Genomic DNA, 24,000 nt, shown 5'->3' with positions numbered 1-24,000 from the left:
GGAAACGCCATTTACCTTCCCGCTATAAAGCGGTACCTATTTACCTACTTGCACTTAAGGGTGCTTTCGAACTGCTAGGTGGACAGGAGCTGGGACCGAACGACGGGAGCTCACCCCGCCGCGGGGATTCGAACCGCCGACCATGCGATCGGCAAGTCCTAGGCGCTGAGGTTTTACCCACAGCGCCACCCGCCACTTTATATGTAATAAAGACTGTAAATACCAAAGCTGACTGTGCGAAGGGCAAACACCACCTTTACAACTTTGTCACAGTTAGGACACCTATGTCCTGGCCAGGCCTGCACCCAATCTTGTTTTTGTATAATCTTGTTTATCTTCAGTAACCAAAATTATATTATCAACATATACAAGCAGAAAAATTGTTTTCCTTCATTTGCAAGGATTCGTACAAAACAAAGTGGCACTAATAAAGAAAAGTTCCAGGGTGGCAACAGAAATCAAACAAAAAATGCTTTTGCAGTTCATCAAAAATATCCATCAATATCAAGTTATAGGAAAACTGGTGCTATTAACAGTAATCCTTCTAGTTGGTTAATTGGTTCTGCAACTTCCATGCACATGATGTGTGATGCCAATTATTTCCCCCAAGAGTTAAATGAAAACTAATCAGCTGCAGGAGAGCAATGAGATTCAGGTGAGGGTCAGATGCCTTGTCAATCCCAGCAGGTATATAAGAGGACGACCCTGTGGCCTGCCCAGGGTTCTCCTAAAGAGGAGAAGCCTAGCATGGAAGACTTGTGTATAGTATGCAGAACTGAAAGGACCACAAACCACCCCACGCTGAAGGGTTTGGTAAAACAGTCATAGCAGATACAGCTGTTGTTAGTAACTCAGAGAAGGTTTGGGAACCTTCAAGCTTCCAAGAGGTCCAAAATTTAACCTCAGAGTATGCTGAGCCATGGTTAAATATCATGAAGGCTGAACTTGATTCCTTAGAGAGGAACAAGACATGGGAACTAGTTCCAGGCCTGCCCAGGCCACAAAAGATTTACAAAAAGTTATTGCAAAAGTTTTTCAGTGTTAATTTTATGCATTTTTTAAAATCACTATGGTATTTAACAATAATATCTTATGTTCTTTAAAGGAGAAATTGTGAATTGTAGAATTTTAAATATCTAACATCCTTGGCTTCACTCAATTTTGCTTATAACACTCTTCCATTTTCTTCTAGTTATAAGGGTGGGGGATGGGGAGGGGCCTCACAAGTGGAGTAGCCTAAGGCCTCTCTTCATCTAAAGCCCTAAACGGCCTCGGCCCAGTATACCTGAAGGAGCGTCTCCACCCCCATCGTTCTGCCCGGACGCTGAGCTCCAGTGCCGAGGGCCTTCTGGCAGTTTCCAAAGCTACAGGGCACCAGGCAGAGGGCCTTCTCGGTAGTGGCACCCGCCCTGTGGAACGCCCTCCCAGCAGATGTCAAAGAGATAAACAACTACCTGACATTCAGAAGACATCTTAAGGCAGCCCTGTTCAGGGACATCTTAGTGTATTTTTGGTCTTTGTGGAAGCCGCCCAGAGTGGCTGGGGAAACCCAGACAGATGGGCGGGGTACAAATAATAAATTATTATTATTATTATTATTATTATTATTATTATTATCCGGCCCTGCTTGTAACCTCACATCTCGCAGTGTGGACACAACAACAACCAGTCTTCTCCTTCTCTTATCACTCTTTCTTGTCCCACCACCACTTCCTGGGCTCTGAGCATCCTTCCTTTGCAAGTTCCCCAGCTGGTTCCTCCCACCATTCCTCTGTGTCCAACCAGTCCGTGACATGTGGCATTGGTGCCAATTTCCAGTGAAATCTCGCCTAAACCCACCATCCCACAAGAGATGCTTTGGTGGGGGCTTCTCAACACAGCAGGGCAATGGTAGGGAGAGACTTCCTATTTAGCCTCAGGCAGCGAAACAGGATGTGCTGTCCCTGCTTGAGACAAGCCAGTCATTTCCTGGGTCCAAAGAAGAGCTCTTTATAAACAGCCATAATGTGACCCCCTTAAGAGGATCAGGGCAGGAATGCCAGTTCTTTGGAGAAAATCCATGCAATTGGCTGATACCATGTGGTTGGATAATTCAATTCTACCTGCAGCGGGGTGTAAAATTGCCCCTGGTTACATTGCAGGATTAGGTCAGTGAGCAAATCTCACCATTATTTATGTGCAAATGAGATTTCTCAAAATCTTGCTTTGCCTTCCTAAATAAAATTTAAAGAGATATGTGCTAAAGCACCTGTATGGACATGCCACAGAGGAGAGGGGCGGTGCGTCTTAAGATACAGGTAGAAATTAGGGCTGGGGGAGGAAACAATGTTTATGTTCAGTTGTGAAAGATCTTTGAATTTCATCTCTTTGCTGCCCTCTAGTGATTTGACTTTTTGATCGGTTTCTGTATTTCACAATCTTTTGAGATGGGTTTTCTGAGATAGAGCTGGTGGTACGTTTCACTCTTAACAATAAAAAGGGGGGGGAATTACCTACCCCAGGAGGAGGCCATCACCCCTGTAGCTGATCTTAGCAGGCCTCCTAATTCGAAGAACAGTGGGGCAGCCCAAAACAGTGGCCCATACAACAAGCAGTCTCGTGAAGCCAGGTAATTCTGCTGCATCTTAATATCAGGAGTGATGAATGAGCCGACACATCAGATGCAGCGACACACCTGAATTTACCTGTCTCCACTGCAGGCTGATTGGAAGAAGGCAAGGTGAGGAGCAAATCAGGCAAGGATGAGGCATCCTGAGATGCGGGTGGGTACGTGAGGCTTACCGAAGAGTTTGATACAATTTAATTCACATATTCCATGTAGCATATTAGACTCACTGCTTGCTATAGTGCTCGCATGAAGAAAAAAAGAGACACTACTGTATTGTTATATGAACTTTTAGCAAGTCTCAAACAATGGCGGCCGGGAGCAACTGATGTGTTTGACTACAAAGGGGATTTCAAATCTATAAGTAGATATCGTGGAGTTACAAAGTTCAGTACTTTGCAAGCAATAGTATCTCCCACTGAAACCACTGGGACTTCATTTCTGCTGAAGTGTGTGCTATGTTTTTGTGTCCTCAGTAAAAAAATAAACTCCTTGCTGGCTGTTTTATTACAAAGCTTGAAATGTATATAATAGATTTCGTGCATTGTTATGTTCATAGCTTTAATTGCTTTTAGCAGCTTCACGTCTTATTTGTATAATAACTTTCCCCCACGCAGTGTCCTGTTCATGCATTAACCTGTGTCTTGTAAAACAAGCTGCTCACATTTGATTCCTCTTATGCAAACGAGAATTTTCAAACACAAAATAGTTTATAGCTTTGTTTTCCTTTCTCTCTCTAGATAAAATGAAAGCATGCCTCCAGTTATATGGCGACACATCGTTACTTGTCAGTGGGTGCATGCAGACACACGGTCTACTCAGCTTCCTTCTCTCCTTTGGCTATGAGAGGAGACATGTTGATTGAGAGCCTATACATATTCAGTAAACAAGTAAATTCGCAAAAACAAATAAAAATGAATGAAAAGGTGTTATGTACTGAGCTGAATCCTAGAACAATAGGATTCAGAATGCAGCAGTCTGATTGGTCCGCAGAAGCCACCCAATCCAGCTCCAGGTGGAAGTGAATCAGCGACCTGATTGGCCTGCAGGAGCAGCCTGGAATTAGCCAATAATGCGGGGCCCATTGTGTAAATAATGTATATATAGCTAGACATTTTGGGGAAAGTTTCATTCATTGCTACTATAAGCTGAATAAAGAGCATGAAATTCACACTCGACTCCGAGTATTTCAAAAGTGCTTTGAATTCCACAGATTCAAAGGATTGGAAGGGGCTTTGCAAGTCATTTCATCTGTTTCCCTGCCCCGTGAAGCCAGAGCATTCCCAACAGATACCTCTATACAAGGGAGAGAAACAAGTTGTTGAGCTATTTTGGGGGGCGGGGAGGCAAAATTGCCACACGCCAGGGTTTTCCCGGGCATTTCACCAATTTTTGGAAATTCACCTGGATGCTGTTTCCAGCAGACAAATCCCAGATATGTCCAGGAAATTCTGGGCGTATGGCAGCCCTAAAAGTGGTCAATTACTATCAAGACATTTCTCTTTCTGTAACTGAAGTCCATTAAATTGAGTCCTGGTTGGAGAGAAGCATTCCCATAATTTAGTAAATTAAACACACACATACACCACACACACAGTTTGATGGTGTGTTTAGTAGCGTCCTAATGCTACCTTGCCAATTACATGCCTCCACCAATTCATCAAGTAATTCATTATTTGTTCTTTTTACAGCATCAGTCAATCACATCCCCGTCGAATACTCAAGCTGACTTACAACCAAGCAGTCTAATGATTGTAATGTCACAATTAAGCTTGAGTTAATTAATCTCCCAATTAAGCTGATGATAGTTTGCAGCCCCAATTTATAGAGGGGCTTGAAAAGACATGGCCCCACCCCAAAGGATGGGGATATTCATAATGAATTTGCTGGATCATAAAACTGTTCATCTTTTCCCTCTTTGTTAGATCAATATTTATTTCGCGGTTAATAAAAGTCTTTGTAATATTGCACAAAGAATCATGGCAGCTATAGAACAGAGCAGGGCGAAAGTGCTGAGCTTCCTAAATAGATTTTTTTTTTTTTTTGGTAACATCCGAATGTTTTAGGAGTGATGATATACCTTCCTATTTTAATACAGATAATATTATAATTCTTGGAAATATTAAACCATCTGGCATTGTTTAGATGTAAGGATTTAACTTTTTCCAGATTTTCAAAAGTGCCTCAAACACTAGACAAATTCAAATGAAACCCTTTTCCTGTGTTGGACAAGGAGTTAATCCTATTGAACGCAATGCAGCTTGCTTCTGAATACAGTGGTGCCCCGCAAGACGAATGCCTCGCAAGACGGAAAACTCGCTAGACGAAAGGGTTTTCCGTTTTTGAGTTGCTTCGCAGGATGAATTTCCCTATGGGCTTGCTTCGCAAGACGAAAATGTCTTGCGAGTCTTGAGATTTTTTTCGCTTCCCCCCCCCCTTTTTCTAAGCTGCTAAGCCGCTAATAGCCTTTTAGCCGCTAAGCCGCTAAGCCTTTAATAGCCGCTAAAACGCTAATAGTGCTAATCCGCAAAGCCGCTAATAGGGTTGCTTCGCAAGACGAAAAAACCGCTAGACGAAGAGACTCGCGGAACGGATTAATTTCGTCTTGCGAGGCACCACTGTAGACATGTTGAGGGTTGCAGTGTATCCCACTGAGACTGCAACACGGGGGAAGATAGCTTGTTTCTTTGGGACAATCACGCACATATAATTAGAGTGGCTTGGATCCTAAGAAAAATTAACTTAAGGTTTACAAAAGGAATGTTTTCTGCCCCCTCCCTCTTGCTGGAGGGCCAAATTTGCTGGGAGATAGGGCTGCCCACCTGTCAATCACCTGGTGTCACTATGACATCAGCTGATGCTTCACTTTGAAACCCTGGTTTTCATGTCCTGAAAGCACGTTGTGGCTCTGTTTAAAAGCCCCTTGAGCAACAGCCCCACACTGCTCTTTAAATCTCCAAATCCCAGAGGTTCAAAGAACAGTACAGGGCTGTTTGCCAAAGGGCTTTTAAACAGCCCCATCTTAGAACCTCCAAAAACTGGATGCTCCATCTCCATTTTAACCACAGTTTCAGTGGAGACCACTTCTCCTTCCCGGACCAAGGCATAGTCTCTCCACCCATCAGCTGTTCCAGCAAGCAAATAATCAGGAGATCACTTTAAGTGCTCAAGTGTTGCTTTGAAGCCCCTGCTTACCTGTCCCAGGTACAATGGGTGGGCATAGCTTGCCCAAAACTGCCTTGCAGGACAAATGGGGAAGCCCTGCACTACCCCCTATCCAAGTTGTTCAGGAGACTTTTTAGGGGCACAGGTGGCTGCAGGGGAAATGTGAAGGCAGGGAACTTTCCTTCCACAAACGTCCTTAGGGTTGCAATCCTATGTCCACTTACTTGAGAGCACAGATGGTCTGAGCAGCCGAATCTGTCCTGCTTCAGTCTTATTAGCACTCAATCAAAAGTCTGTTCCACCCCATTTTGTGCAGATATTTTAAAAGAACACACCCAAAACCCACGTATAAAATTCTACACATTTTCTATGCACTTTTTTTTACTGTCAAATATGTAGTTTTCAACACTTTCCCCCCATAAAATGCACACTTTTTATGCAACTTTACATAAAAATCCATTGTTCGCACTTTTATGCACCAAAACTGCGTTGCAAAATCCAAAGACTTGCGTGATCCTATGGGAAGTTGCATTCTGGTCCACAAAAAAAGTTTAGTAACAATGGATCAGGATGGTCTGCTGCAAAAATTCAGATCAAGCAACTTCTTCCCTTAGCCTGGGACTAGCCTGGGACTTTTGCACAGACATGTATAGGATTGTGCCGCAAGTTCTGTTATATTAGGATCTAAGTCCATATCAACATATTTGCATCAAACTGGCACTGTGAGGGGATTGAAAGGGGAATGGATCACTCAGAAGCCCCCCTCCCCCAAATTGTGCCAATGTGGACAGCTGGTTTACACATTTCATCAGGTCATCTAAAATGGTTTCAGCTGAAAAACAATGGGCAATGACTTGTGGTGTTGATCACCTCTTAGTTTTAATAGTTAATAGTTTTGTGACACTGTCAGACATTTCTGCAAGCCAATGGTGTTTTTGGTATCTTTTAATCTCTCCATATGATACAGCTGACCCATGCAAGGAAGTTTTTATCTTGTTCAATATTTGCATGTTGATTCGGAGGTAAAAATGCATAGGGCAATTGATTTTTAATTCCTCTGATGTGACAGATCTCTGAGGGTCTCATTGCAATTTGACTCTTAGGACGGAAGTCTCAGGCATTAAAAAGATTAAAGAAGTCAAATTTATCACAACTACTATTCCAGATGGGAGTAAATTGGCAGAATGTCCTGGTTGGCTGCGCGTAGTCTTCATTTCCCTGCAATCAGCACCTTCAAACCCTTGGTAACAATGGCAGGCGAATTTCTCTGCCATTATTTGAAGGTCAACAGGCGATGCTTCCCCTCTCACAGTAAAGCCCAGGCCGCCTGATGCTTCTATTTGGAAGTTCTGAGGATTTAAATGGAGGTAATCTAAGGCTTTCCAGTTCCTTCGAACACACCTCCCGTTGTTGTGACAAAGATGCCAGCTGCACACCTCGGCTGCTTTGGTTACGTTGATGATGTAGAAGCCCAACTCGGAAGCAACGAATTGTTTCACCTTTGTGCAGTTGACCTTGATGGAGCAAGAAGAAAAATAAGAGGTTGCAAATTGTGTGAAGGCATGCCCTTCTCAATTAACATCAATTCAGCATAGTATAAAGGTAAAGGTAAAGGGACCCCTGACCATTAGATCCAGTCGTGACCGACTCTGGGGTTGAGGCGCTCATCTCGCTTTATTGGCCGAGGGAGCCGGTGTACAGCTTCCAGGTCATGTGGCCAGCATGACTAAGCCGCTTCTGGCGAACCAGAGCAGCGCACATAAACACCGTTTGCCTTCCCGCTGGAGTGGTAGCTATTTATCTACTTGCACTTTGACATGCTTTCAAACTGCTAGGTTGGCAGGAGCAAAGACCGGGCAACGGGAACTCACCCCATCACAGGGATTCGAACCGCCGATGTTCTGATCGGCAAGTCCTAGGCTCAGTGGTTTAACTCACAGCACCACCCGCGTCCCATCAGCACCCACACCACGGGGCCTCCAATATGGCTTCCAGGGTCACCAGGCACTGCTGTGGTGCGCATGATGTCATGACATCACGGCGCAACATGATGTCATGATGTCACGTCACGCGCCGCTGGGCACACACAACTTGGGGCTCAAGTCGGAGCCCCTGACATTGATTGACCCACAACAGGGCCTTCTTGGTAGCGGGCCCCACTTACAGAATGCTGGGAAGGTGCATTGTAACATTTAGGCAGAAATCGAAACCATTCCTCTTCACTAGGGTTTGTTGGCTGACAGAGATTGTTTCTGACAGCTTTGAAATTATTACTTGCGAGGTATTGGGGGGGTTGTGTATACAGTGGTACCTCGGGTTACATACGCTTCAGGTTACATACGCTTCAGGTTACAGACTCCGCTAACCCAGAAATAGTACCTCAGGTTAAGAACTTTGCTTCAGGATGAGAACAGAAATTGTGCTCCGACGGCCATGCGGCAGCTGGAGGCCCCATTAGCTAAAGTGGTGCTTCAGGTTAAGAACAGTTTCAGGTTAAGAACGGACCTCCGGAACGAATTAAGTACTTAACCCAAGGTACCACTGTATTTTTAAAAGGTGCTGTTTTTATTGGGTTTTTTGTTTGCTATTCTAGACTTCTTTGGAAGAGTGGGATGAAAATCCAACAACAGCAACAACAACACTGCCTCTGGACGCTAGCAGGACCAATGGTTAAGGATGATGAGGGTTGTAGTCCAACAACAGCTGGAGACCCAAGTTTGAGATACACTGCTCTAGATATTGCTGGACTACAAGGCCCATAATCCATGGCCATTGGCCATGCTGGTGGGTGTTGGAGCCCAACAACATCTGGTGGACCATAGGCTGCCTACCTCTGTTCTAGAAGATAGGTAAAGGTAAAGGGACCCCTGACCATTAGGTCCAGTCGTGCTGACTCTGGGGTTGCGGCACTCATCTTGCTTTACTGGCCAAGGGAGCCGGCGTACAGTTTCTGGGTTATGTGGCCAGCATGACTAAGCCGCTTCTGGCGAACCAGAGCAGCGCACGGAAACGCCGTTTACCTTCCCGCTGGAGCGATGCCTATTTATCTACTTGCACTTTGACGTGCTTTCAAACTGCTAGGTTGGCAGGAGCAGGGACTGAGCAACGGGAGCTCACCCCGTCACAGGGATTCGAACCGCTGCCTTTCTGATCGGCAAGTTCTAGGCTCTGTGGTTTAACCCACAGCGCCACCCGCGTCCTTTGTTCTAGAAGATAGGGCTGGAAAAATCAATCCAAACTAAGCAAACTAATAGATAACAGATGATATATGGAAGAAAGGGAAGTGGGGCCAATTAATAGTTGAAGTGGGGAACAAGGCAGGAAGCAATAAAAGCGGTACCTTGGTACTCAAACAGTTTGGTTCTCAAACTCCGAAAAGCCTGAAGTAAGTGTTCCAGTTTTTGAACAATTTTTGGAAGTTGAACGTCCAGTGCAGTTGTTGGTTATTGTTTCCAGGGTGCCTGCACCAATCAGAAGGTGTGCCTTCATTTTTGAACATTTTGGAAGTCAAACGGACTTCCAGAACAGATTAAGTTTGGTGCTTTTGTTTTTGCTATTTATTTTGCGTGTTTTTTTTGTGAGGCTTTTTTGGTTAATTTGTTTTTGTTACTGTGTGGAACCCAGTTCAGCTACTGGTTGGTTGGTTGATTGATTGCTTGATTGTGTGACTGCAGAAATGGATAAAAGCAGTCCAAACAATGACTATCATCAGTGCAGGGAAGAAAAAAATTAAAATTTTCATTTTCATCATCTATATTCTGTCTTATTTATTTTATAGTGCAGTACATTGATTATTGCTTTCATTTTATGGATCAATGGTCTCGTTAGATAGTGAAATTCATGTTAAATTTGCTGTTTTAGGGGTTGTTTTTAAAAGTCTGGAACGGACTTATTCATTTTGCAGTACTTTCTATTGGAAAGTGCACCTTGGTTTTGGAATGCTTTGGTTTTGGAAAGGACTTCTGGAACAGATTAAGTTTGAGAACTAAGGTACCACTGTATTGCAGATGACCTGCCTTGTTGACTATAAGAAGAAAGTCGCCTTCTCTTACTTCAAGTATCTGTCCATCTGGGCAAAAAGACATGCCAATTCTTTAACAGAAAGAGTTATTCAAAACTTAGATCCAGCTCCTAGACTCAGCCACTCTCTCCTTCCTATTGGTGACCCATGAACGCATCCTAGCAGCAGCCAAGAATAAATTCCATATGCTATTGACATAGCTATGGATGAGTTGTCAGATAAACTGCACCTCAAAAGGTAAATAAAATAAAATAAAATAAAATAAAATAAAATAAAATTGAATGGCATACAATAGAAATTCTGTCTACTAGATTAAATAATATCCTCAAGGAAGAATCAAGGCACGGGTTTACCTCAGATGACGTTAAATTCATGTCTCCCCAAATAACAATTCCCGCAGCTCCCAAGGCAGCGCTTTCTCCAATGGTGCTAACAAGATCTTGCTATATTGGAAACAGAAGGAAACATCATCAGTGTCTATTACTGTTTATTCGCAACAAATTTTGCTAAAGATGGGGAAACAGTTAGTTAAAAAACTGATAAATGGGCCCTGTGGACAAGGGGCTACTCTTCTGGGAACTAGTCTACAGCCTAGTAGTAGGTTTACTTGTCTCTTTCAAAAATCAAAGAAAATAATAATCCAAGAATTATGAGCTAATGCATAGGCCTTCTTTTTTAGAATTGTAAAACTGGAATAATGACTTAGTTGGACGCCCCCTTGTATTTCTGTACTCTGGGGTCACATTTCCCATAATGCAGCAGGAGGCCTGTTGTTGTATTGGAAGGTCTTGGGACGAACTGTAACACTCAAAATCTTCACTCCTTCCTGGAATTACCTTAAATATAGCAAACCAAGGCCTATAATATGCTCTTCTCATCTATTACCCCAGTGTAGTGAAAACCTCGGTTTAAAAATCAATTTGTAACAGTCTAAATACTCTGGAGAAGAGTGCAAAATGAAGTTTGTTAACACAGTCAACTCAAATAAATGATTATATGCCCAAGTCTAATGCACTGAGCCTTTCTGTGAAATGTGAAATAATGCTTAGCATTTATATATTGTTTTTTTTCTGAACATATAAAGCAGTTCACAGACATTATCTAAAGGTGTTTTTTTCCGTTTGTTTGTTCTACAAAAGCCAAAATTATTACTATACCCCTATTAAAGATGCATGGCTATGGTGGAAAAATAATTTGTTGCTTAAGTCCATCTCTTGAGTTCTTGGCCGAGATAAAATGTGAAGAAGGTTTTCCTAGTTCAGGACTCATTATACTAAACCGGTAAAGGACCCCTGGATGGTTAGGTCCAGTCAAAGGTGACTATGGGGTTGCATGACTGAGCTTCTTGGGCTTGCCAATCGGAAGGTCAGTGGTTCGAATCCCTGTGACGGAGTGAGCTCCCGTTGCTCTGTCCCAGCTCCTGCCAACCTAGCAGTTCGAAAGCACACCAGCGCAAGTGTGATGGTCTGGGAATCCGATTCAGAGGCTGATCCGGAGGAACCCCAGCCAGCACAGGAGTCCCCGCCTCCAGGGCCGGCTGAACTGGGGCAGGGCCTTGGATCTGAAGCACCTGCACCTGTGCCGGATCCTCAGGAGCAGGCACCAGGTGAATCCACTCTGGCTCCGGAGGTGGTTGAGGACTCAGTGCCTACAGGTGAGTCTCCCCCTGGGTCCAGTTACTCTTCAGCCTCTCCTGAACTACAGAGGCTCAGGGCAGAGAGGCGGAGGGAACTGGTTTCTCCCAGGAGGAGTGCTCACCTTAAGGCCAGGAGAGGCAGGTCTCCTGAGGGCCGGGACCACCCCTGGCCTCAGAGAAGATAAAGGCGAGTCAGCCCGGTCCCAGGTTGCAGGAGCAACGTCGTTGAAGAGCTGTTTCAGCCAGCACCCTGTCCTGTTCCTCAAGAGTTTCTGTCCTTGCCCTGCTCCTCGCCCTGGACCCCGCTTCGCCCGTGGAGGACTGTCTGCCGACCCTCGACTCAGGTCCTGGACCTCTCCCCACGGTAACCTCCCCCTGGGACCAGCACAGCAAGTAGATAAATAGGTACCACGGCAGCGGGAAGGTAAACAGTGTTTCCGTGTGCTCTAGCTTCTGTCACGGTGTCCCGTTGTGCCAGAAGAGGTTTAGTCATGCTGGCCACATGACCCGGAAAGCTGTCTGCAGACAAATGCCGGCTCCCTCGGCCTGAAAGTGAGTTGAGTGCTGCAACCCCATAGTCGCTTTTGACTGGATTTAACCGCCCAGGGGTCCTTTACCTTTTTATTTTACCTTATACTAAACTTAGTATAAGGTCTAACATAGCAGTTGCTACTTTACCCCCAAATAGCTTACCTTGGAAAGAAATAGCAAAGGTTCGTCCCTATAGTCTAGTCGGGTATATACAAATACTGGGAGAGCATAACCATGTGATGTCATCATGGAAATCCTCATAGATTCGTTCACCCTAAACTGTGAAAAGCGTAAGATATTATCACTGTTTCCAAGGCATTTCTTAATGCCAATGGAAGGATACAGGGCTGCGCTGCTGTTCCACAGCCACGACAGTTCGTTGTTCCTCAAAACCTCATTTTCTGGACAGGAGCCACTATAGTTCTGGTCATGGAAATTGTAATTGTGGCAGTCAGGATACAAGTAGTATCCCCAAAGGCCCTTGGGCCTACTTTTAATCCCCAGCTCAATTGTCTCTTTCATGAAAGCCTTAGCACATTGCTCAAAGGAAAGCTTAGCTAGACGCTCAACGGCATTTGCCGAAACATTTTCGTGCATTTCGGAAATTAGTTTTCTCGACTGCCTCCTGTAAATATCCTTTGTATTCCAGTTGCGGTCCCATTGCGGCCTCCAGTGCTCCCAGTCTATGACTGCTAGCCCAGTGAAATCTTTATCAGGAATGTAGTAGTCAATGTCTTGGAGAGCTTTTTCCAGATGCATTTGCAAGCTGAAATTCTGAGGGAGGCCGCCATTGACTGGGATTTCCTGTGGAGTGTACCACGGATAATATCCTAGCCTGTTGACATAAAATATTGTCACGTTCTGGCCTCTCGCTTTGGCAAACGGGCTTCCAGTCACGTGGAACATTTTCAGGTTAATCGTTATGTTGTATCGGATGGAGCAATGATCCGTCGGCGCGTTCCAGGCCGCTACAAAAGGCTTCCTTCGGAAAACAGGGAGCTGAGCTGGCTTCATGGCGAAAGTAGAACTCCACACAAATGTCATATGTATCCAAGTTGTGAAGTGGACCTGCTGGATAATAGAAAGCAATATTTGGGTTTTCAATAGGGCTGCCATTATAGGAAAAGATTTGCAAGTACATCTCCCAACTTTACCAAGTGCAAAGGAAAGTAAAATGAGAATTAACAATAACAATAACAATAAAGAACTACAAAAACTATCTAAAGCTGAATATAACACCTAAGCCAGAGGTGATCTTTGGCTCCCACAGTTTCAGAAACTTTCAGAGAGTATCCTGGCTGATTTGATTGACATCCTATGCTCTTTTAAAATGTGATGGTTTTGGGGGGAGTGTTATTGGGTTGTTTTTATTTTGAATACATATTTTCTGGTTTTATATTCTGATTTTGTTCTGTGAACCACCCTGAGACCTCCAGGTATACGACGGTATATAAATTCAATTAATAATAATAATAATAATTTTAGAAAGAAAATGGGCCATTGGCATACCCTCCAACATTTCTCTGATGAAAATAGAGACCTCCCCTCCAAGATTTCTCCAATGAAAATAGGGATGTCCTAAGGAAAAATGGGACATTCCAGGATCAAATCAGAAACCAGGATGGCTTCTGTAAACCTGGGACTGTCCCTGGAAAATAGAATACCCTCCAACATTTATCTGAGGGAAATAGGGATGTCATATTCTGTTGTTGTTGTTGTTGTTATACCCTGTCCATCTGACCGGGTTGCCCCAGCCACTCTGGGCAGTTTCCAACATATATGAAAACATGTTTTTAAAACACAAATAAACAAAATTATTTCTGCCGTGATAACTAGGCACAGGTCTGAGCAAGGTTTTTTTTGGGGGGGGGGTTGACCTGCCGCTTTCCCTGGGAAAACCCACTGTTTACCACGGAACTGGTGTCAACCTGCAGAAAACCCAATTATTGTTCCAATTCAGCAGTAAAAAGCGGATTTCCCCAGTGAAGGTGGTAGGACAAAACAAAAAAACCAAACCCTGCTTGGACCCATGCCTGAAAGTCACAAATCCGGGCCTAGAAATCGCGGCACTTTACTCCACACCAAGTTGTAGCTGTTCAATTTTGCCACTGGATGTCACTGCCAGACTATTTCATCTGCCATTTAAATAAAACAAAGCTATTTAAGGACAAGTGTTTGGACTTAGATGAATGGGTTTCTGTTAATTTGGGTTCTTACTAAACAGTAATAACATACCAAAGTGGCACGGGAATGCCTCTGTTTAAAAATATATGGCTTTTTTAACACTGGGTTTTGAAACAGAAAACAAACATTTTCAGAACTGCCCCTGGCGAACGACTATGACCTCTGCTGTTATGTCAGGGTGGAGTAGCTACAAGCAAGCATAACATCATCTGAGCTTTATAAATAGATCAAATTTTTTACCCAGCTGTCAAGAGGAATTGATCTACAACACCCAAAGGAAAATGTAATAATTTAAAGCGATGTCATTTGCCATCTGTGGGATCATAGTGCAACCTTCCTCCCATTATAAGCTCATAGTCAACTCCGTATCTTCTGCTTTTTGCTCCGACTGCTATCAACCCCCTTACATCCATCTCCCCAGATTTCATCACAGGTGATCGATTGCACGGGATAAACTGTAGCTAACTGCAGAGATTTGCTTTGGTCATCCATGGCACTGGGAGGTAATGAATTCTGCTTTGATAGAATAGCGGCTGTAAGATCTCCTAGATCAAATCCAGCGAGAAAAATATACTTTTAAAAGGTGGAGGAGTTCTGAGGAGTTCCTGGGACTGTTGAGTGCTGCCTCCTTAAGAAGCAAACCCAGGAATCCTCATGATGAGACAGGCATTGGGTGTGAAAGGGAAGGAATCATTTTTCACTTCTCCAACAGAAGGCTAGATAAAAATCTCCTCAAAGGCCACAGCAATCCTAAATTTAACTGGACTGTCAACCATGGACAATTCTCTGTTAAGCTGCCATAGTTTTGTATGCTTTTATAAAACTATACAGTGGAACCTCGGTTTTCAAGTGTCTTGGAAGCCAAACGATTCGGAACCAGAACGCCGAAAATCCAGAAGTAATTGCTTCCAGTTTCGAATGTGCCTTGCAAGTCTTCATTTTTTCATTGGATTTTGCCAACCACCCATTGATCCTCGGTTTTTGGAAATTTCAGAAGTTAAATGGTCTTCCAGAATGGATTGCATTCAAAAACCAAGGTTCCACTGTAAATTGCTTGAGACGTTTTCCGTACTAAGTGACAAAAACAGTGGTAACTTGGTTGTCAAACGACTTTGCTCCTGAACAAATCGGCTCCCGAACACCGCAAACCCGGAAGTAAGTGTTCCAGTTTGAAAACTTTTTTTGGAAGCCAAACATTCGCTGTGGCTTTGATTAAGTGCAGGAAGCTCCTGCCGTCAATTGGAAGCCATGCCTTGGCTTTCAAACGGCAAAAAACAATAACATTAGTTGTTGTTTTCTCCACTCATAAGTTTTCTAACCTGGTCTTTTCACTAGTATAATGCAGTTCCTAACAGGAAGGAGAAATTGTGTGGCGGCTGTGTATGAATTGTCCTAAAAACAGAAGACCCTCCCCTTAACTATGCTTTTAGGTGTTCTTTAAATTGGTCTTCAAGCAACAGGTTTAAATCTCTCACACACTTTGGGGATTTGTTGTTGTTGTTTAGTCATTTAGTTGTGTCCGACTCTTCGTGATCCCATGGACCAGAGCACTCCAGGCACTCCTATCTTTTACTGCCTCCCGCAGTTTGGTCAAATTCATGTTAGTAGCTTCAAGAACACTGTCCAACCATCTCATCCTCTTTCATCCCCTTCTCCTTGTGCCCTCAATCTTTGTACATGCACACGAAAGCTCATACCAATAACAAACTTAATTGGTCTCGAAGGTGCTACTGGAAGGATTTTTTATTATTATTTTGTTCCAACATCAGAGTCTTTTCCAGGGAGTCTTCTCTTCTCGTGAGGAGATAGGAGGTGCCAAGTTGCGCCCTACATTGGCTCATCTCCTGGCTCCCTGGCCTCGTCGCAACTGGTCCTGCGGCAGAAGTGAGCTTGAAGGAGGGGCAGCCAGGGCCAAGGTGTGATGGCACTCATAATCCCCACTCATCCCGCCCTGGAAACTGGACCAGGAGAGAAGCGGAGACCTTTTGAGAGACAGTGATCAAACACAGGCCACTGAATACATAACAGACAGCACTGTTTCAGGGCTGGGAAGGGCAGCCATACTTTTGCTGCCACTCCAGGAAACTTTATGAGGACCCCAACCTCATGATATAACACCCCCGGGACACTCTGGACAGTCCTAGCTGCCCCATCGCAAGAAAGGGCTGGGCAGAGGAGGTCAACCATTGGGAGGAGCCTCCTCTGCCCCTCAAGATTGGGGGGGGGAGCTCAGCCCCATCTCAATAGACATGTGGGGGGCTGAAGACACCTCAACTTTATAGAGTTGGGGATATAGAGCCTATGTTGGGGGTGAGATCCTGATTTATCAAAAAATGGTGGAATGTTATTGATAGCTTTTACCTATGAGCATAACAAAGGATCTTGCCTGAATCATCATGTGCTGCTTCGTTTTCCTATCCAAATGTTCCTGTTCATAGCCTGGAACAATGTGGCTTCCTATTATCAGTCATCAGTTGTTCACTGCATAACCTCGAGGTGAGTAACTGCTCCCTGTTGTGCTCGAGCCTCAGGGCACAAGACATTCACTGCAGTGCTATGCCATTAGGGCATTTTGTCGTTATCTGCTCATCACTTCATTGCATGTGCGGAAAGCTCACGGCATCACTATGCATTATTCACAGCTAGAAGTAGTTGCAAGAACATTTGTCTTAGCAAGAGGAAGTAATATTAATGTAGCCCAGCGTAATGGGGGGGGGGGAATGGCAGGTCAGTGTTTGAAAAGAATCTGTTGGAGCAGGAGGCCTTTCCCTTTCCACCCACAACAAACACTCTGTGAGGTGAGTGGGGCTGAGAGACTTCAGAGAAGTGTGACTAGCCCAAGGTCACCCAGCAGCTGCATGTGTAGGAGCAGAGACGCGAACCTGGTTCCCCAGATTACGAGTCTATCGCTCTTAACCACTACACCACACTATGCAAGTCTGCTTAGCATTTTGTGACTAGGGAAAAATTATAATCATTCCAAAATGTGTATGAGAGATCCCCCCCCAAAAAAAAAATCTCTCAAAGGTTAGGTACCAGCTGAACAACTAGACAAATCCAGAGTTATACACTTGAAGTTGATGAAATTATTCAGTAGTTTAATTGGCAGTGATAAAGGTAAAGGGACCCCTGACCATTAGGTCCAGTCGTGACCAACTCTGGGGTTGCGGCGCTCATCTCGCTTTATTGGCCGAGGGAGCCAGTGTACAGCTTCCAGGTCATGTGGCCAGCATGACTAAGCCACCTCTGGCAAACCAGAGCAGCGCAGGAAACACCGTTTACCTTCCCGCTGGAGCGGTACCCATTTATCTACTTGCACTTTGATGTGCTTTTGAACTGCTAGGTTGGCAGGAGCAGGGACCGAGCAATGGGAGCTCACCCCGTCACGGGGATTTGAACCACTGACCTTCTGATCGGCAAGTCCTAGGCTCTGTGGTTTAACCCACAGCGCCACCCGCGTCCCTAATTGGCAGTGATAGGGAATCTCAATTTAACATGGGTGCTGATTTAATTTCTGCTACTACATACAGTAAAAGAGAGTGTCAGTAAATCGTGCAGTTTTGCATATGTGTGTGTATGTGTATTTGGTCTTTTCCATGGGAATGGAAACTGGAACACAGCTGAAACTAAGAAGTATTTTCCAAATTCAATGTGGCTTAGAGGTTAATCTAAGTGACAGGAGGAACTAAGCAGAGCAAAGGGTGCTTAGGGGTGAGGTCTCTAAGGGAATAAGGAATAAGGGCAGAGAGAGATTCCAGAGTGTAATAAATGGAGAAGGGGGGTGAACTACAATTAAAAGTACAGATCAAGAAGGAAATAATAACTGTGTGAGTTAGGTGAGCCTATACTAGCCAAGAAAAACATTGCTAAAGAAGTAGGAGTTCAATAGAAATTAAAGCTACCTATGCATACTTACTTGGGAGAAAGTCCCATTGAGCTCAATACTTCTGAGTAAACCAAAAACACAGCTAACCTTTGAGATTTGCATTTCTATGAATTTTGCAATGCAATTCCCCAGCCAAGTAATGTGTACAAATGGGTTAAAATGTGCATGCATATAAATGCATAGGTGAGTGAAAAGAACATGCACAAACGCATTATATTAGGGGGAATTGTTTTGCAAAAATATGTAGATTTGTCAAAACTGGGTACCTAAATGTTTTTATGAGAAATTCGTACTAAAATGCTGGTGTGTTTTCATAAAGGTTTTCATTTTTATTTATTTTTTAATTGTCAATTGCTACAAAAAGGTGAAAAACTGTGGAGGAGGGGACTGGATTTAAGATGGGGGAAATTGGAAATTCTCAAAGTGAAATTGGCAGGTTCTACCATCCCCCATGGTGACTGAGTCAGATGACATTCCCTGCGGCTGAGGAGCTACTGAGGCCCAATAAAGATAGAAAACCTCAGCTGCAAATGTGCATAAGTTAGGGTTGCCATATTTCAAGAAGTAAAAATTGAAGTTTTTAAGCTATTTTTTAAGGAAATTCGCCAAAAAAAACCCCACTTCTGGTTTCCCCAGACATTTTAACCAACTTCTGAAAATTCCACCCAGACACTGTTCTTTGTGGACAAATCCTGGCAATATCCGGAAAATTCCAGACATAATGGCAGGCGTAGCATAAGTGCTTGCAAGGGGAATTTGAATGTGATTGCCAAGTAACAAATGACCTTGCAGTGAAAATGGCATATGTATTATGCTGTTAACGGGAAATTTAAAAAGTACTGTTGCCACTTTAAATATAAAAAAGCAATGCCTGAATCTTATGCAAAAGGTAATGCCATTTCCTGAAATATAAAGAGGTAATGTCTTGATCTTGTGCAATAAAAATATAAAGATGTAATGACTTCATCTTATGCAATAAAGGCAAACACTCTTCCCTGAAGCCCATAGAAAGTAACTCAGTACAGATGGATAACAGCTTCATTCAGATGCACATTCAAATGGGCATCGAATACACATCTAGTTTCTGCTCATGGTTCTGAATCCAGCAGATGTTCTACGCATGGAATCCTTATTGCATCCTTATCTTGATTGGAGCGACCGTGTTTTATAGAAGCTTAGGTTGGTATGGCTGTTGTTTTTCCCCGAAGCCCCAAATTGTTTCCAGACTCTCATTCTCTGTGTGCAAAACTATCATTTCCAATTTATTTTTAGCACAACCTGTATTTGCAAACACTCCCACTCTCTGAACCTGGCACAGATTGACAGGAAATGACTTTTCCTGTAATGTAAAGAGAAATGTGTTGCCTACATAAAAGCTGTATCTGATTTCCTAACGAATTGTGTTCTGCAAGTGTCTCATTAAAAAAAAAAATGTTTAGAGTGTGATTGCTAATACAGTATGTGTAACCCTTTGGGAAGGTATCATTTTTAATCAGTTTCAGGTGCTGAGTCTTTTTATAAGGTACAGTCGTGCCTTGGTTGTCGAACGGAATCCGTTCCGGAAGTCCGTTCGACTTCCAAAAACGTTCAACAACCAAGGCGCGGCTTCTGATTGGCTGCAGGAGCTTCTTATATGCAATCGGAAGTTGTGTCAGACATTTGGCTTCCAAAGAACATTCACAAAACAGAACACTCACTTCCAGGTTTGCGGCGTTCGGGAGCCGCAAAATGTTCGACTCGCAAGGCGTTCGGGATCCAAAGTACTACTGTATTACTTTCTCATAGTAGAAACTGTGAACTTAATAACCTGGGAGCAGACTCCAATGAACTCACTGGGACTTGCTTCTGAATGGACATGTATAGAATTGTACAATTAGCCAGTACAGTGGTACCTCAGGTTAAGAACTTAATTCCTTCTGGAGGTCCGTTCTTAACCTGAAACTGTTCTTAACCTGAGGTACCACTTTAGCTAATGGGGCCTCCCACTGCCGCCGTGCGATTTCTGTTCTCACCCTGAAGCAAAGTTCTTAACCCGAGGTACTATTTCTGGGTTAGCGGAGTCTGTAACCTGAAGCGTCTGTAACCTGAAGCGTCTGTAACACGAGGTACAACTGTATTCTAAACTAAGCTACTTTTTGGAATATATTGTACTTGCACTGCAGAGATTTTGGCAATCAACTATAATTGTAGACAGTTTGTTATTTCTGTGAGGCAATGAAAATGTACCCCTTATTGCCAGGGGTGCCAACTTGAATAAAATAGGGGGGCAGGTAAACCCCACCCCACATCATCAATCACATTATGTGTACATTTTAATAGCAATGCCCATTAACTTGGGATAGGGTGGTTCTCAAATATTCTATTGGGGAGGTGAAGGAACCTCAGCCCCTAGGAGTTGGCTCCTATGCTTATTGAAATGATAGCCCCAGTTCACAGACCCTCCAACTCTCCATATCTTCCAGCGATAGTCCCTGATTTAAAGATGCTGTCCTAGTTTCTGAATTGATCCCAGAATGTCCCGCTTTTCCTTAGGACATCTGTATTTTCACTGGAGAAATGTTCATTGGAGGGTTATGTGACCCCTGAACCAAGGAGATAAGTAACTATATAACCTTTAGAAGACATTTGAATAGAGAAATTTGTATAGAGAAATTTGTAAACATTTTATGTTTTTATAGGTGTTGGAAGCCACCCAGTCAAAGGGGCAGGGTATAAATAATAAAATTATTATTATTATTATCATTATTATCATTATTAAGTAAGACATCCTTATTTTCATCGGAGAAATGTTGGAGGATATGAGTTCAGCTTCAGTAACAAACTATTCAAATGCATTGAATCAAGAAGGTAAACTTTGCTCAAGGCTAGACAATCAAGCTTCAGGAGGAAATGCAATATTCACATGCCTAGTTGAAAGTTGGTCTTCTAGTGCAATTGCGAGAATATTAGGACTGGAAACAGGGTCCTGGGATCAAATCTTCACTCAGCCATCGATTGCATTGGGCAGCCCTCAGCAAACCTACTTCATCAGCCTATTCTATCCCATAGGGGTGTTATGAAGATAAACTGGAATTATCCCATGCAAGTTAGACTGAGCTGCTTTGAGGAAGTGCATCATTAAAATGTGGCAAATAAAATAGCCCATTTATCTGAATGTTTCCTTGCTGGCCATAGTAGCACACGGTCAATTCCGGAAATCAGGACCACAGCTATCTAAGGTTTGGGTAATTGGAATTCACATGTATTTTGGGTTGTTAAGGGAGGAGAAATCAGACAAACATCTGTCATAATCTGAATATGTATTCTATATAAAATTTAGTTTCATTTGTGCTACTGCAGTATATTTATTAATTCTGTTCATACCCCACCTTTCCTCCCAGGATCTCAAGATGGTATCTATTGTTCTCCCCCTCCTCATTTATTCTCAACAACAACCTGTGAGGTAGGTTAGACTGAGAGGCAGTGACTGGCCCACCATCACCCATGGCTGAGTGGAGATTTGAAAGCTGGTCTCCCAGGTCCCATTCCAGCAATCTATTGCCATCCCACCACATTGGCTCTCTAGGACTCCTGTATGTTTTAATTGGTTTTTCATTCTTCTAAATCTAAACAGATCAAGCATGTGCAGAATGGAATAAGAGCAAACATTTCAGAATGAACGGCATAATGATCATCATTCCCTCAGAGAATGAATTCAGGTGGTATGTGCTGGATGGATTAGAGGCAAAATGGGGCCACCAAAAAATGGGAAGAAGGTATTAACCCCAAAATTTGCAGATGTAAACTTAAAAAGTTTTAAAACAAACCTATGGGGCAAAAAAAAAGCTCTATGGGAAATGAGCATGCTCAATAGCTGTGAAATATTGAGTGCCAATTTGATTAGGGAAATGGAAATGTAGAGTGGGAGCGGTAGTGGAATAACCTGCTTGAAGGGAATAAGCAGTCTGCACCCTTTAATGAAGACTGTAACATTTTATTTTATTTTTGAAGGTTGAGCCCATTTGGAAAGTTGCACCTGTTAAATTTGAATCTTAAAGTACAAAAGTTGCTATTTTGGTGTGCAAGCTTTGGAATTACACAGGGTTGTTCATAACGCAGAAATGAAAAATGAATTATTCTCAGCAATACAGTTATTCCCCAAGATTACTTACCACTGCCAATTTTAGGTCTCTTGCAGGTAGCATCTAAGAGCACTTTTCTGTATTGTTGGGATGTCAGTAGGATCTAAGAATATAATTCCTGATGTATATTAAATTCCATGTTGTTCAAAATAACAGTTTGGATTAATTTTGCCCAAGGCAGAAATGGCACCAGCAAGTTTGGTCTTCTAACAAATTTGTTTAGCTAAATTTGCAATGCACCATGATTTAAAAAACCCCAAAAAAAACAATGGATACTAAAAGTCAACCCTAGACAGGTAAAATAAATAACAGAAATCTCAAGACTTCCAACTTGGTTCTAAAAGAACAGGTCCGCATTTTAAATGAAAAATACAGTTATGATTACCTTCCGATTTGCCATCAGTCATGCCAGCTATCCCATGCAGAAGAGAGAAGTTGAATGTCAAACCTTTTTCTGTTTGCTTTCCACCAAACATGTCATTACAGAGGTGACTCAGGGCAAAGAGTAAAACTGGAGACTTTCGCTAAATCTCTATTTAGCTGAAGTCAGTCCCACTTATGTGTCTTGGTTTAAACTGGCCATTACCGCCTTAAAATATTCATTACGATTCTATTATGAGCCATGACTCGTGTAGGCCAATTCTAAGCATATCTATGCAGAAGTACAACTCAGCGAATTCAGTGGAACTTATAATATCAGTCAAATCACTGTCTACCTGAAGTTAATCAGGTCTCGGTTTGGTCAGTGCTACCCAGATGAGAGACAACTTGCATGCCGCCATGTCTTCCAGGATGGAAGAAAGGTTGGATATACATGTAAGAAAAAATACAATAATGCTGCTACCAGATGAATTTTGGGGTATCTTCCCCCTCTCCCAAATTCCAGGTGGAACAGTTGCATCAAAAAATCTAGGTGTTCTTCTGGATGAGGGGGAAAAAAGAAAAACTCACATGGGATAATGTGTAACTTGGCTTCTACAAATCACCCAGTCTCTTCCGGGGTGAAATTAATCAAGGAGCATGTTGGGCAATACAGTGGTACCTCAGAAATTGAACGGAATCCATTCCAGGAGTCCATTTGACTTCCAAAACTTTCAGAAACCAAGGTCTCTTGGAAGTCGCGCCGGACATTCAGGTTCCAAAGAACATTCGCAAACCGGAACACTCACTCCTTTTTCTGCTACAATTTTCAAGAGGGAACCATTATTAAAATTCTCCCTAGGATAAACACTAGGAAAAAGCAATGAAGTTTCTACAAGAAGCAGAGACAGAGAGCTATCCCCCTTCTTCCTTTTGACCCAGTGAATATGAGGAAATAAAGAGTTGTGACAAGGAAGAGGGAAAATATCACAAGTTTTTGTTTGAGAATTATTTCCCGTTGACTCCAGGTAAGATACATGAATTTAAATGCACTGGATGCTGCTCTTAGAGTTTAATGAGCTAAAGAATCAATAGTCAAATTAGGTAAATATATTAATACCAAATTCAAATTTCAACTCTTATGAAATCTTAAAAATACAAGAGCCTTTACCACTTAGCTGAAGAGGATCTTAAATAATAAACAGTATGATTCAGAGAGTCATGTAAACCTCATTGCTGCAATATGAATGAATGATGGGAAGATTTTCTGATTTTCTTCTTCTTCAATCTGGATAGAGCAAACACTGAACATGACAGAACATCAAACACACTGAAAAATCTTGTAAACAGGTCTTATGTAGGGGCAAGCACCAAACAAAAAGCAGTCCAAGAAAATGTGCAGGTGAGAGATATGAGAAGTGTAAGAGATTTGGTTCTACAAAATCATGGCACACAGGGAAATGAATACTGCGGATAATTCAAGTCCTTTAG

The 24,000-nt window shown here is 42.9% G+C and overlaps 1 protein-coding gene and 1 long non-coding RNA gene across 2 annotated transcripts in view; both read right to left on the bottom strand.

Moving 5' to 3' along the window:
- LOC308486741 overlaps positions 1–24,000 on the bottom strand; it is a 433,510-nt gene that overhangs the window by 107,917 nt on the left and 301,593 nt on the right. The window lies entirely within an intron of this gene.
- Positions 6,752–13,020, bottom strand: LOC308486690 (hyaluronidase-4-like). The gene is made up of 3 exons (XM_081023847.1): positions 12,121–13,020; positions 10,145–10,234; positions 6,752–7,284 (listed from the first exon to the last, which is right to left on the bottom strand). The coding sequence occupies exons 1-3, from the start codon at positions 13,000–13,002 to the stop codon at positions 6,853–6,855; spliced, it is 1,404 nt and encodes a 467-aa protein (XP_080879973.1). The 5' UTR covers positions 13,003–13,020; the 3' UTR covers positions 6,752–6,852.

The sequence above is a fragment of the Podarcis pityusensis genome, assembly GCF_964106645.2.
Source record: "Podarcis pityusensis genome assembly, chromosome: 10".
Lineage (NCBI taxonomy): Eukaryota > Metazoa > Chordata > Lepidosauria > Squamata > Lacertidae > Podarcis > Podarcis pityusensis.
This window is presented reverse-complemented; position numbering and strand designations above follow the sequence as displayed.